We start from the raw sequence: 15,579 nt of genomic DNA, 5'->3' as shown, positions 1-15,579 counted from the left end.
TGATCTGCCTCGCCTGGGAAGAGTGCAATGATGGTGCCAACTTGGGCCAGTGAAGCAACGTCCTCCACAACTAGACTGAAGAACAAAACGACAGCAAATTGTCTGTTCCCCTTCCCCCGATTCCCCAGCGCTGTTCCCATCCCCCCAATTTCCCAATAAAAATCTTTTTAAAAAATAAATTTAAAGGATATTATTCACATAATGGTGATTTCATTTGTTTTATGGCTCTGGAATAATTTTTTTTTTTTAGCTGAGCCATCCTGCCACCCATTGGCAGCTCAGCAGCAGCTCAGCTCGGGCCGGGAATTGAACCGCTGTTGCTCAGAGCTCGCACTCTTGAGCGAGCTCTTAACCAACTGAGCCACTCGGCCGGCCCTTGTAATAATTTTTAAATTGTTGTGAGGGACAGGATTTGCTCTTTCATCTCAAAAGTTTGCGGACCCCTGGTCTAGAAGGAGATACAGATAAGTACTCCCAAAATTATAGTGATGATGGCCATGTTAGGGGTGTTCAGTGGATCAGGGTAGGAGCACATACTTGGGAAGCCAGAGAAGGTATCAAGTTTGTCAAATACAATAAGGACCAAAAAGAAACCCACTGTGTCCTCCCAAATTCATATATTGAAGTCCTAACCCCCAGTACCTGAGAATGTGACCTTATTTGGAAATAGGGTCATTGCAGACATCATTAGTTAAGATGGGGTCATACTGGAGTAGGGTGGGCCCCCACTCCTGTGTGACCGGTGTCCTTATAAAGGGAAATTTGGAGACAGACATGCACACAGGGAGAATGCCATGTGAACATAAAGGCAGAGGTGGGAGGGGTGAGGGAAAACCACCAGAAGCTTGGTCACAGGAATGGCACAGATTCTCCCTCCCAGCCCTCAGAAGGAACCAACCCTGCCCACGCTTTGATTTCAGACTTCCAGCCTCCATAACTGTGAGACAATAAATTTCTGATGTTTAAGCCACCCAGGTTGTGGGACTTTGTTATTGCAACCCTAGGAAACTAATACAACTGCTAATGGCACTTTCTACCATTTACCGTATTAATAAGGGTCTCTGCAGGAAGTAGATGGCATGCTCAGGCTGAGTAGTTCATGGACTATTTCATAAAAGGACTAGGTATAAAGGTGTGAGCAGGGTGTAAGGAAGCTACAAGGTACCTGTAGTGCCCAGGTAGAATAAGAATGGGCCTTGGCTCTCTCCAGACCTCAGTGGTCAGGGAGGGAGCAGACCTACCTGAAATGGGCCATGGAGCAACTGTGTGGAAGGGCCCCTGACAGAAGTGTGACCGGAGCCTCAGTTACTCCTGGGGATCTGCCAGGGCCACATCTGAGGGCACACATGCATATATGGCACAGCCCTCGCTCCCTCTGTTCTCCCGCTGATGTTGCATCAGCCAAGACAACCAGAGGCCTGAGGGCAAGGTTGCTGGTTGATGGAGCGCCCACAGGTCCACCTCATGGGGCACAGTGCAGAGGAGAGAGGGGTAGAAAGTGCAAGTGAGAGGCAAAGGGAAAGCCCAACTCCTTTTCACATTTTAGAACCACTTGACTATATTATATATTCAAATATTTAAACTTTTAAAATGCTAATAAAAAGAATCATGGCGAAGGAGAGGCTGCAGTTACAAGGCTGCCTACTGCGTTCGCCCCCCTAGAGGAAGGAAGTGGGCTGTTTTACGACACTGGTATTCTCGTAGTTATACTTGTCATTGTTTATTGCTGCCTCACTTAATGCATACTGGATTCTCAGCACTTTTTAACTGCTGAATAAATTAATATTTATAGTCTCTATTTCTCTTCTTTCACCTTTGGAAATATCCATTGATATGGACTTTTTATACTATCACTAACCTCTTGACTATTTGCAGTGATTGAGGTTTACCGCTCTTCTCCTAAGATAACTTTGAGATATGCCTGTGGCGATAAGGAGAACAGGTCTGGTTTAAAGTATAGGCTCATAAGAGGAACAAAACAACTCCAAGAGAAGCTTTTGTTTATAGCACAATCAGTAAATCATTTCTTTTATCCATGACTATAAACATTAATTTAATTAAGCTTACTACAAAAATATTCCCCATGTATTTCCCCATGTATAAGACACACCCTTTTTCGAAAAATTTGGGGTCTAAAAACTGGGTCCGTCTTATACAGTGGTTGTAGATTGTTTTACTTGCATTTCCCACTTTTTTTGCGCTTGTTGTCTTTGCGCTCATTGTTTCGCATTTGTTCCAACCACTTGATGTCAGCATTAACAAACCCTTCAAAGCTGCCATGAGAGATGAATGGGAACAATGGATGAAGTCTTCTGGGGACAATTTGACACCAGCAGGAAGAGTGAAGAAACCAACTATCGGAGAAGTTTGTACCTAAGTGAAAAGATCCTGGGATAATATCAAGATTGAGATCGTTGTCAAGTCATTTAAGAAGTGTGGCATTTCAAATGCCATAGATGGAACTGAGGACGAGGCAATATATGAAGACAGTGATTTGTCATCACACACAGATGAGGACAAGCTAATGGTTGGGAGTTTTGACAGTGATGAGGAGTTGTATGAATTTTATGATGAATAAAACTTGAATTCAATAACTTCATGTAATACATTTTTTTTCAAATTTCAGACCCCAAAATTAAGGTGCATCTTATACATGGGAGCATCTTATACATGGGGAAATATGTTATATTATCTAAGCTAATAGATGTTGACATGCTATCATTTTTATACGCTTCTATACTTGATTTAGCCAATGCTTTATTTCAAACAGAATCTTAATTCATTACAGAAGTTAGCATGATAATCATTGATAAGAATAACAAGTCTTTTATAATGAAGTTCAATGTTCACATGTTTGTAACAGTTCATCGTTGGGTTTTGCAACCCAAATGACTTTTTAATCCCACAAAGCAGCACCAGCCATGTGATAGTCTTTTGAGTCCTTGGGTTGGCTTTTCCAAAGGAAGGTAAGGGTTTGTGTTACGACAATCCACCTCAGAAAGCTCAGCTTCTCACACCATAATTAGGGCTGCAATCCATTGGTTACCTGCTTCTTGAAACGGAAAGACAAAATTTGGACATCAGTCTAATGACTAGAATATCCATGTGAATATCTGCACACTGTGTTATTTACCTATCATGGAAACTTTTTTAAAGGATGTAATGAAATACAGAAATTTTCGTAATGGGAGGACAAGGTTATTCATGGATAAATCATTTGAGGAAAATCAGAATTGAGCTTTGGCCCAATTTTTCTGTCACATGAATAATGGGATTAAGGGGAGGAGATAGACCAGGCCTCCTACAACATCATTGATGGCGAATGAAGAAATAAAGTGAGTCAGAGAAAGACTGTGCTGGGGTGACAGGTCACCCTGAATGCTGCTTCTCTGAGAAGCAGCATTCAGAATCTTCCTAGCTGGAGAAGGTGTTTGAGAGCTGGACAGCATGGTGGGGAGAAAACTCAGGAAGCAGTGAGAAAAAGCCATAGATAGCTAAGAACTTTAATTTTTTTTAATTAATAAAACAAAAGACAAAATGGAGAGGAAGTGTGACATACCCCATGACCCAAGCTGTCTTCCAATTAAATGCACTTCCGTGAATGGTCCTATTTCTAATTTTATAAAAAGTCACACCCACATGCTGCAACACACAGGAATCTTTTCATTTCTTCCCTTCGTTTTGGAGACAGAGATTCCCTTCGAAGTCTCCTTGCTATTGGAACTGTGGGAGCACGGGGGTTCACCCCAGCCTGGGCCTGCCTCCCCCTGTTGCCACTTGCACAGTTGATGCACTCTTAGTTATAAAGCGCTGGACTGCTGCTGCCTTCAGTCAATCCATTTAGCCGAAGGCCTCTGATTTGTTCACATTTACTACAATACATACAGTGGGCTGGAGGATTTTTTTTTTTTTTACTATTGATCTGGTGCTTTAAGAGGGGAAAAAATCTCCTTGGCTGTCTAAACACTATTGATCCCTGCTTGGGAGTCGCAGCAGAAGTGTAGAAAGGGCGTGGATGAATTGAAATTTCATTTCCGACAACTTGTTCCTGTTATTTTTACCCTTTTGGTCGGGGAGAAACACGTTGCTGCGGCTTCAGTCAATGTGGTCGATAGCTCCACTGAGAAACTCAACAAGCCTTCTGCCAGAGGTTTGGCAATGAGACATGATGTTGGATTTAGAGTGTATGAAACTGAAAGATGCCGGTGAAAAGCACAAGGTCCTCACGCCAACCAGAGGCAGAGTAAATGGCTTTGGGCTCGCTAGGACCTACTGGAGCTGTGGCTTCAGAGCAAAGAAGGATTACTGAGATTAATAACATTCCCATTTGAGAAAGGCCCTGAGTGGTCATGCAAGAAGCTTCATGGGGCCACAGGGACCCTGCTTCTGACTCTTGCCTGGCTTTCTGCACCAACCAAAGGGGAGGTCCTCTCTAGCCAAAGCTTAATTTCAGGCCTCATAGAAGAGCATTCTGTTGAGCTAATACAGGAAGTTGCTTATGACAGTCCAGAAAGGACCAATGCAGATACAAGAGCTGCAGGCCCTTGTGGAACTAGTGGACGACACTGGGAGTGCAAGGGTGCACATCTGTAGCCAGTGGCCTCAGGAAGCACTCCCACCCCTAAGCTCGCTGAGGAGATGTGGGTTGGTGCCAATTGCACCAGCTTTGTTCTTACTTTTATTAGATGCTTAAAGAACACAGGAGTGAACCGGGCTCCTTCTTCCTAATGACAACATCTGGCATTCATGTAGCCACGCACCTTTGATCCTTAAGGATCCCAAAGCGCTTTACAACTTGCTGTAGTGCTAATGGCCATAGCCACGAGCTTACAGTGAACGTGGTCAAATATTCCCCGTACTGGTTCCCTCCTCTCCGCTTTGCAGTGCACAGAGCAGTTCTCCCTTCTGGACGGAAGCATTCCCGTTTGGATCCCACACACTCCTTTTGTGTGTCATTTTTTCCAAAGTTTATTCAGTCCTGCCCGCCACCCTCCTGTTTTGTTAACTAAAGTACTTCATAGCCATTCTTAATAAACAGTACTTCATTTACATTTCCAATTATTTTATAGGCCCATTTCTGCCCCATCCCCATTCCTCCCATTTCAGAGAAAAATGGAAATGTTCTTCCCCCCTGGGAGCCAAGAATCTGCATTGCGGATGAGGTTGCAAATTCAGACACAATAAACAGAATTAAGAAAAACTGAGCTGGCATTTGACAGAAATTGTAAAATGACACTCAGAAATGTTGCTCTTGTGGAAATTACTGATATTAAAATATAAATCAGTGTCTTGTGTTTCCCGTAGCACCAGGGGCTCTATTAGGTTATGCAGTTTGATTGCTGAGCTGAACCTAAGAGACTTGGCAGTTCGGTGCTGAAGTTTTCCCAAAGTATTTAACCCGTCGCCTGCTGGAGTGCAGGCAATGAAGCGAGTGCCAGTTGATATCACCTGCAAAAGGCCTTGGCTCTTTCAATGAACCCTTTGAAACCTGGGAAAAGGTGGAGGGGGCTAACAGGGAAAAAAAGGAAAAGAATTTGAAAAATTCTTTCTCAAAACAAGAGTCCTACTGCATAGTTCCAGGAAGAAGGCAGCCAAGGGCAACTCAAGGAGCTGAGTGGACAAACTCAATAGATACCAGCATAACCAAGCGACAAAGGTTAATATCATCAATAATAAGACATTGTCGTTATGTAAGATGCCAACAATGGGGAAACTGGAGAAAGGGTACATAGAAGATCTCTGTACTATTTTTGAAACTTTTCTGAAATTTTTAAATTATTTCAGAATGACCTGTATGCTCCTCTTCTTTCACCAGAGTGGACTACTGCTTCCTTTGTGGAGAGACAAAGCAGATCACAAATAACCATAATAATGGCAGGTTGTACTGTGTTAAAAGAGATAGAGATAAAGCATAGTGGGAGTGGGAGAGCTTACCTAGTTGGCAAGGTCGGTAAATTATTTCTACCAGAATGCATGGATGGAGCCATAGTGTACAGAGGAGTAACCATTATTTTACAACAGTGCCTGACATATAGTAACTGCCATACAAGTTTTCTGGAAATTAATTATATCATTCCATAACTCTGGAAATTGAAACTGGAGAGAAACAGAAATAGCAATTGAGTTGAGTCTTGAAGATGTGTGATTTTTGAGCAGGCACAAAGAAGATATATCATTAAAAAAAGAAAACCGTGGAGCAGCCAGGTGGGAGAGTTTTCGCCATGTCGGTAGATCATAATGGCAACCAAGATTAGATCGAGTGTACTTCAAAAGAGGACATTTTACTAACTGGCACGGGAATGCTGGTGGTGGCAGGAGGAAGGCTGAGTATGTCGCTCTCCACTCCATATATCAAGTGGAGAAAGAGAAAGAGTGAAAGCAAAGAGCTGATGTAACCAGAGAAAACCAAGTCAAGGAAGGGAAGGAGCATTTGAGAGAAATGTCTCTGGGGTCAAAGAGTTGGTCCACAATGAAACAGGGGTTCCAAAAATGGATAGCAGAGGCAGCTGGAGGAGGTGCTAGAAATGGGGAGCAAGTTGGAGAGAGGCCTCTCTGAGAGGAACATAACTAAGGGTACTTTGTCCATTTGCGTTACATACAACTTCATGAAACAGAAAACAATCCAAACTAATTGTGACTTCAGCAGAAATGGCTCTCTCTGTCCAGGGCTGGCGTGGTGGTTTCCTACCAACAGGGACCCAGGCTACTCTGTCTCTGTGAGCATCTCCTTATGTTCCAAATGGTTACAGAAGCACCGGTCAGTCATTAAGTCAATCAGGAAGGAGGAAGAAAAAAAGAGTTGTGGACTACTTCTCTTCAAGATTGCCCGGAAGTCCCCACAATATTTCCTCTTATATGTCATTGACCAAAACCTACACATGGAACCACACCTAGCCACAGGAGGCTGGGATCAGTAGTCTTTTAGATGAGTATATGAGCACCTCAATAAAATTAGGTTTCTGTGACTAAGGAAGATAAAGAATATGGATATTGAAATAGGCGATTGACAGCCTCTGTGAAAAGTACCAAAGAAGACAGCCATGGAGACGATTTTCACACGCAGCAGTGAGTCTGGTAAATTCTGGAACTCTTTCTCTTGTTTCTCTTGGACCCTCATTCTTCAACCATTCTTCTGCAAAGACTCAACTAGCCTACTTCCTCTCCAGAAGAGCCTCAGCCCTGGGGCTGGACTATGACCCAGTCTGTGACCTTGGTGTCAGGTTTTTGTTCACCAAATTATGGTGCAGAATCCCCAGACCCTGGCAAAACCATCTCCAGCATCATCTCCTCCTACCCTCTTCTCCCAGAAGATATGCCCAATATGATCAGGGATTTTCTTTTGTAGAACTGGGTTTGGATTCAAAGAGATGAACTCTTCATGCCAGGCCTCTGTACACTATGGCTCCATCCATGCATTCTAGTAGAAATAATATATTGAGCAAGGAGCATCCCTGTTCATTCATGGTGCTCACATATTTTTGAAAATAGAGGAAACATTGAACATCCTCTCATCATTTCAATAATGAAGAGCCCTAGAATTCCTCACACTCTTTTCATTGGTAGCAGGTAGAACACTGGAGAAAAATCTAAAACCCAGTGAGAGTAAATGAAAGACTTACAATTGAGTATAGGTAAACTGTTAGTTTTGATTAACCCCCAAGGATAGCTTTGACTTTGAATTGAATAGCCTCTCTTTCCATGAAAACCTAGAAAACATGTTTTAGATAAGAAAAATAGATCCTTGGGGGCGGCTGGGTGACTCAGTTAGTTAGAGCATGTGCTCTGAACAACAAGGTTGCTGGTTCGATCCCCACATGGGCCAGTGAGCTGTGCCCTCTGCAACTAGATTGAAACAATGACTTCACTTGGAGCTGATGGGTTCCGGAAAAACACACTGTTCGCCAATTGAAAAAAAAGAAAGGAAAAGAAAAATAGGTCCTTGATATTCTTCCATCCAGGTCATGAAAAAAAAGGCATAAACAGTGTTGCTCTAAGGTCAGTAGTCCATCCATTTACCCAGGCAGTTACCAGTTTTCAGGGAGAGAGCCAGCATCAGCGATCTGTGATTATGGCTTTCATGTGTAACCTAACATGGGTTGATGGTGCATGAAGTACTAACGTGTTTCATTGAACTTTTTCACTTGTACTCTTTTTTATTCTTTCCCCAAAACTAAACAAAGACTCCCTGAGTTAAGAAAGAGGAAGCAGGGGCCGGCCGAGTGACATGCTGGTTAAGAGCTGGCTTGGGACACCAGAGGACCCTGGTTCGGATCCCACGTATGAGGGCCAGTGACACTGCCCTCTACAGCTAAGATGCTGAACAACAGCTCAACCTGGAGCTGAGCTGCCATGAGTCACAGGCAACGGCTGCAGCCCCTGCTACAGTGGGTTACCATGGGCTACCGTGTGTAGCCAGTGGCCAGCGTGAGCGGCCAGCAGCCACAGTGAGCGGCCATCCAGAAGCCGGCGACTGATCTGCCTCGCCCGGGAAGAGCGCAATGATGGTGCCAACTTGGGCCAGTGAAGCAATGTCCTCCACAACTAGACTGAAGAACAAAAGGACAGCAACTTGTCTGTTCCCTTTCCCCCAATTCCCCAATTAAAAAAATAATAATAAAAGAGGAAGCAGAGGGGAATTTGAACATAAGCAAGAGAATTAGACCCTGAGATCAAAGAGATGGGCAAAAGTGAGGAACACAATAGGACCCCAAATAGGTTTAGCAATATAGAGGCAAAAGAGACTTTTGATCAATACCAGGAAGGGGGAGCAGGAAGTGAGCAAAATCTTAGGAATTTATTCCCTTCTTCTTAACACATTTCTAGGCAAAAAAAAGAATGATGATCAGGAAGGTCTAAGAAAAGAGGGCCTGAGACAAATCTCACATGTGTGTCTCTCTCTTAATGCATTAGAAGCATCCTCAGAGGATGAAGGAGGACCAGCAGACGGAAGGCCCACAGTATGAGGAAGATGCAGCCTATTGCGCAGGACATACACACCTCAGCACACTTCAGCTGGGAGAGGTGCCCGTGGACCATGGTCCAGAAGCTATCCCTGAGGACCAGATACAACCGAGGACCCCAGAGCTTAGGCACACCCTAGAAAAACCCTTAAGAGGTGAAGGGAATCATGAACTGATTCATTTTTACCCTACAAATGATGGAGCAGTCTCAGAAATAACTAAGATTCTGTTTTCTACCATTTGGTGGAAATGGGGCTCAAGAAAGAGGTCAAGTAATAGAAAAATAGCTACTTTTCCTTGGCACACCTGAGTTCATACCCGCTGCACTAGTCACTATGTGAGATGCAGTGTCAGTGTGTCTTGGGAACCTGTAAGGTGCTCTGCGTGTGGACTGAGGCCAACTCGGGAGGCACAAAACATCACTAGGTACTCTGACAAAGTTTTTGTTTTCACTACAATTGTTTTGTCTGTGTGTTTTCTAGGCATAGCTGTCACCAAGGGAAGGCCTGCTGGACAAGCAGACAGCAGGATTTTCAAATACAAGAAAGCAGTTCCCTGGGAAGATGTAGTAGAATCAGAGATGCTGGTAGAAGAGATGAGGCATGAAAAAGTGAAGGTCTCAACAAAGATGCAGGAGACAGCAGCACAGAAGACACAGAATAAGGGTTTGAAAAGAGAGAAGACATTCAAGTCCTGGGCCCAGAGATCAATCTCCATGGATCAGGTAGGGAACCCCTCCCTCTGTGATGAGTTTCCTCCTCTACAAAATATTTGTCCAGCCACACTCCTCAGAGAGCATTGTGAAGGTTCACATGATCATTTTATAAAGCATTTGAGGCTCCCTCAAAGCACTCTTCCTTATCCATCTGGCAAACATTACTGTCAAAGGCTTCGAAAATTTATCATATAACCCTTCCATTTTTTCCATCATAAGCACTTCCAAATTTCCCACTGCTGTTGTTAATGACTCACAGGATTCCCATGTCTCTTTCATGAAACACAATTCAGCTCTCTCTTTTTCCTCTGACTTATTTTACTTAGAGAAGACCAATATATTTTCATGCAAATATGAGAGCCTGTACCTTCTACTTTTCTTTCCAAATGCCTTGGGCCCTTGTGCCTATAGCGATGTAACTCCATAGTAGATGAAACAGTCACAATCTGGACATTTTTCTGTCTTTAGGACAAGATTTCATTTGGTCTAAGAATCATCTCCTAACTATCCAATAAGTCTGCCTGTAGAAGAATATTATTCTCAAGGATATATTTGTTCCATTCCAACTTTTGTTTGATGCTTGAGCTGAGTTTGTGGTTCCTTTAAAGAATGATATCTGTCAAGGTAGAACATTGAATAAGAAAAACCTTTGAGCTAGGAAAGACTTAAAGGTCATTTAGTACAGTCCCCAATTTCCAGAGGCAGAGGTGAAGGCTCTAGAGCAGCGGTTCTCAACCTGGGGGTCGCAACCCCTTTGGGGGTCGAATGACCCTTTCACAGGGGTTGCCTAAGACCATCGGAAAACAAAAAGATATTTACATTACGATTCATAACAATAGCAAAATTCCAGTTCTAGAGTAGCAACGAAAATAATTTTATGGTTGGGGGTCACCACAACATGAGGAACTGTATTAAGGGGTCGTGGCATTAGGAAGGTTGAGAACCGCTGCTCTAGAGAGATCAGTGCCCTTCCAAAAGCTACTCTTTGAACTAGGAGCTGAACCGGGTTCAGAAGGTTGGCGGCATGGAGCCCTGTGTAGTGTGCTTTTATGCCACACTATTTTTAATCTTCTCATTTGCCTAGTGCTGTATATTAAATGTTTGTGCCCTGCCCTCCCCCCAGATTCATGTGTTGAAATCTTAACCCCCCAAGTGATGGTATTAGGAGGTGGGGCCTTTGGGAGGTGATTAGGTGATGCGGGTGGAGCCCTCAGGAGTGAGATGAGCGCCCTTACAGACGAGACCTCACAGAGCTCTCTTGCCCCTCCCACCATGTGAAGTTACAGCAAAAAAACGGCCATCTCAGAAGTGGGCCTTCACCAGACACCTAATCTGTCCATGACTTGATCTTGGACTTCGCAGCCTCCAGAACTATGAGAAAGAAATTTCTATTGTTTATAAGCTACCCAGTCTGCGATATTTTGTTATAGCAGCCTAGTCGGCTAAGACACCTAATGTGGAAGTCATTTGTGACATTCACCAATATCTCCTTTGAAAAATAAAGGAAGAAGTTAGGCATGGCCATGTGACTTGTTTTGGCCAATGAAATGTGAGCAGAAGTAAAGTATGTCTCTTCCACTTTAAGAACCTGTATATGATTCACCATGTCCCTTTTCTGCTGCCATCACAACAGGCAACATACTAGAAGATAAATGTGAGGACGATGAAGAGCAGAGCCCCAAGCTGACTCCTAAAGGACATGTAGCATGAGTGAAAAATAAGCCTTCATGGTTTTAAGCCACAGAGACTTGGGGGTTGTTTACTAGTGCAGCATCACTTAGCCTCTGCCTCTGGGTTAGCCTGAGCTACATCACCATTCCCATAATGCATCTCTGTGCATGAAGACTTAAGAGGATAAACAATGCAGCATATCAGAATACAACCCCATAGAACATTCCAAGTTCCATGTCTCACCAGCATTCTTTCTTTCTCTTGGCTTATATTAGGGGTGGGGGATGTGGTTCATTACAAAGAATGAGTATTTTGATAGCTTCTCATTCTTGGAACTATTCTGCAGGTAAGTGCCTGGTGGAAATTTCCTCTAGTCTTAGAGGTAAAAACATAATGAATTGGATTATTTTATTAAGATCAGTGCATTATGACCTCAAATGCATCAACCTATACTTACATACATACATGTGCAAAAATCTTTGGCCTTCTTTGAGGCTTTTTATCTGGATAATTCTCAGCACTTTATATGTTACTTAACTTTACAAGCACCAACATTATGGTAACTTGATGCTTAAAAAATCACATCATCAGATATTTCCACATTAATAGTTAATAGTGGAAGGTCCTATATGATCTCACTTATGCATGGATTCTAAAAAACTGAATAAATGAGAAATATAAACAGAAATAGTCTCAGAGACACAGAGGAAAAACTGAGGGTTGCTAGTTGGGAGGGGGTGGGGATGAAGGAGAAGGGGAAGGGATGAAACAATACAAATTGGTAACTACAATATGGCCTCAGGGATAGAAAAGACAGCCTGGGGAATATAATCAATAATGTTGTAAATATTTTTTAGGGGGCCAGTTGGACTCATGTCTTGTTAGGGAGACCACTTCATAGTCAGTGTAGTGGCCTGACCACCGCACTGTATATCTGAAGCTGATGTTGAATAATAATGTGTGTCGACTATGATTATATATACATATACTCACGGGACGTGGAATAGAGAGTGGGAATGGAGTCAATGGAATTGTAATAGATAAGCATGATATCAAGGGTGGGAGGGCAGGAGATGGGGGTGGGGGGTTGTTTCTGTGTGAAGGGTAAAAAGGATAACTTGCATTGTTCTGTACACCTGAAACTAACAATAAAAAAAATAAAAAATAGTGGAAGGTCCTTGTGGAGCAGTAAGAGAGCCTGTGTGACCTTAGGTAAGTCACTTAGCCTCTCTGGGCCTCAGTTTCCTCCTCTGTAAAATGGAAATAGTAATAGTGTCAACCTCCCAGCGTTATCATGAGAATGAAGTTGGGTTGTGCCCATCCTGTCTGGTTCTTAATTAATACATAATATTAACTATACTGGAGCCATAGGATACTTAGAAATCTAGAAAGTAAGACCATTTCAGACCTGTGGCTTTCTAAGAAGGATGAATTCAGAAACTATTTAGCAGTGTTTTTATTGGAAAAGATGTAAAACCACGGTTGCCTTCCTGGTGAAGGTTTTAACACGCTTGAAAACACAAACAGATGGGTAGGCAAGTAGGTAGGTATGGCTAACAGTTCAGGAATTTTTTTCTGAACTCCCTGCTGAGAACACACCTCCAGATGGGAAAATCTTTTAAGGGCTGGACTCATTTACACTTTTTCCATCTTAAATTTTTATACTTTTCCAGGTTTATAACAAAGTTCAGAAAATGCTAAAGCTTAAAGGAGAATTGAGAGGTGTCAAGGAAATGAAAGATGAGGTAAGGCTTCTAACTCCTCTACGTACATGGAGATGAAACTTTGTTTACAAGGGACTACTTTTCAAGTTTCATGATTCAGAATTCCAGCATTAAGCATCCCAAAATACCACAGACAGAGGTGGGCAGCAGGGCGCAGCGTTTAAGAGCCCAGTCTTGAGCTCAGTGTTTCTGAGTGCATGTCTAAGAGCAGTATGATATTATCTATGTCACATACTCTCTCTGAGCTTCCTTTGCTTCACCCAGAAAATCTGAATAATGAGCACCTATTTCAAAGGCTGGCTGTGAGGATTAAGTACAATGCTACCTGTAAAACACTAGTGCTTGGGACACTTGATAAATTTTAACTATTGTTGCCAACATTTTCTCTTTACCTGGAATGATATGGAAATGGAGTCTAATATTTTGATTAGTCTAATATTTTGGTCAAACTCTATTCATGTATTTCCCTGACTTGTTCCAGAAAGGATTTAAGGGAGCTGTTTAGGTTAATGTAGGATTGTGCCACGTGGCATATGCTTTTTAACAGACCTCCTACAAAGAGGTGAGCAGCTTCTAAAAGAGGTGTTACAGCTCCTTTCCTGCTGGATTACTGGAGGGAACCATATAGGATTCGCTGCAAGTTCTGCAGGGAACGAGGAGCTAGCATGGATTTTCTAGAACAGCATTCCTTCATTCAGCTGATATCGTGGGAGCACCTTCGATGTGCCAGGGTTTGTTCTAGGGGCTGGGGATAAAGCAGTGAGCAAAATACACAAAGATCCTTGTTCTCATGAAGCTCACATTCTAGTAAAATAATTTCTCCAAGGACATAATGGAGAAAAGTATGTAGCAACTGTCCAAGTGCCAATAAAAATTGGCCCATATTCCATACGTGGCTGACCTCTGCCATATGCCTTGTGTATTCTAAACCATATACTTTATGCAGTGTGCCAATTTTTAAAGAATTTAAAACACAATAAAATATACTCACTCTTCACTATATAAACATAATTGGCCCCAAAATTTTGTCTCACAGGCAAAACCTTATATAAGTGCCCATTAATTCCCATCACAAGTAATCAATGAAAAATGGCAATGTTCCTATAGATGGAAAAGTAAACTCAGGAATCAATTTAGCAATATCAATAACAGTGTTTGGAATTACTGTAGATAACTGTAAAGTCTATTATGGCATAAGTAAAATAAAAAATCCTGAAGCCATGTTAATTTTTAAGGTTTTATGCTTTTTAAAACATAACTCTCACTATAAATGTACATGTGCTGAATGGTAGTGGTGGTTAAAGTGGCTTTGCGTGGTTTGTTGAAGATTTGTCCTTATCATCAGACAAAGTAGATAATTTCCCAAAGATGATGACTTTTATGGTGTTGTTGGTTGACCCCAAAATTATTCTGGAAACTGCCACCCAAGCTTTCTTGTTCAAATGCCAAATGCCTGGGAATGCTGCCATCTTGAACCTTTGTAATGTTGTTGGACTTTGAGAGCGCTACTCGGCTATAAGCTTCAGTTTATCATCAGCATCCCCCCCAAGAGAGCATGAGACTATGTCAGTAATTTGAAGCCTAGAGCACAATTGCTTCCCATCTTTTGAAATAAATGTTCGAGAAGGCATGCTCTTTGAAAAAAGATCCATTTAATCAATACAGAAAATTTGCTTCAGTATATAACCTATTTTCCAATAACTACCATGAGTATGGTAGCAACTGCAGTATCAACACTCGCCATTTTGCCTGTGGTTAGTAGCTACTGATGATGTCACATGCCTTCAAGCAGAATGAACAGGTGACAACCTCATTATAAGCAAAACTGGGTATCTCAGTGCATGGTTTATGTAAGTGAAAACTCAGCTAGCATCAAAGGCTTGTGATTTCAGCCATCATTAATGACTTCAGATCTAGGACAGGATCAGATGGCACCTGAGGGTCAGCATGATGACTCTCAGTTCATCTCATGCCCTAGTACTGGTTGTAGAGCTTTGATTGATGAAACGTCAGATTAAATCAATGCCTACTACATACTGAAACTCAAAAGGCATCTGCCTGGACCTTAGCCTTCATAAAGTAGATAGGGTTGCAAATAGTGTACTGTGACCTTTGTACAAAATATTAGCAAGAAATTAGGTTTACTGGAACCTCAGAAACACTTGCCTTTCTGGAGATATGAGGTTAGCACAGTCTCTTCTTACAACTCCCTACAGTAAAAAATAATACGTGATTCAAGGAAATCATTTTATTGCTCTCCCAGCATTTCCACTCCTGTTCTCATGAATAAAAAACCCCTGTATGGTTTGACCTTAGGAGTGAATGGTTAGATTTTTATTTCAAAAGCAAATTTCATTTGCCATCCAGCAGAACACATTTGTTATTCAACTGGTTTAGGGAATCCTCAAAGAAAGATTATTTATTCCAAAACTCTTATTTTATGAACGAAGAAATTGCCTCAGAGACTCTGAGTCAATGCTAATGTCCAAATTCGATGAGATCATCTACA

At 42.2% G+C, this 15,579-nt stretch overlaps 1 protein-coding gene across 2 annotated transcripts in view; it reads left to right on the top strand.

Annotated features, from left to right (window-relative positions):
• The first annotated feature begins 9,553 nt into the window (after positions 1-9,553).
• PMFBP1 (polyamine modulated factor 1 binding protein 1) overlaps positions 9,554-15,579 on the top strand; it is a 45,247-nt gene continuing 39,221 nt past the window's right edge. The window contains exons 1-2 of one of the 2 annotated variants that reach the window (XM_019654417.1): positions 9,554-9,684; positions 13,020-13,091. In XM_019654417.1, coding sequence (XP_019509962.1) covers positions 9,556-9,684; positions 13,020-13,091 — 201 coding nt within the window. In that variant the 5' untranslated portion in view covers positions 9,554-9,555. Of the gene's footprint in view, positions 9,685-11,585; positions 11,693-13,019; positions 13,092-15,579 lie in introns of those variants that run through there. The other variant, XM_019654424.1, reaches the window with a different exon arrangement.

The sequence above is a fragment of the Hipposideros armiger genome, unplaced genomic scaffold (genome assembly GCF_001890085.2).
Source record: "Hipposideros armiger isolate ML-2016 unplaced genomic scaffold, ASM189008v1 scaffold_9, whole genome shotgun sequence".
In the NCBI taxonomy this organism is placed as follows: Eukaryota; Metazoa; Chordata; class Mammalia; order Chiroptera; family Hipposideridae; genus Hipposideros; species Hipposideros armiger.
Note: the sequence above shows the minus strand (reverse complement) of the source record. Positions and strands in the feature narration are given on the sequence as shown.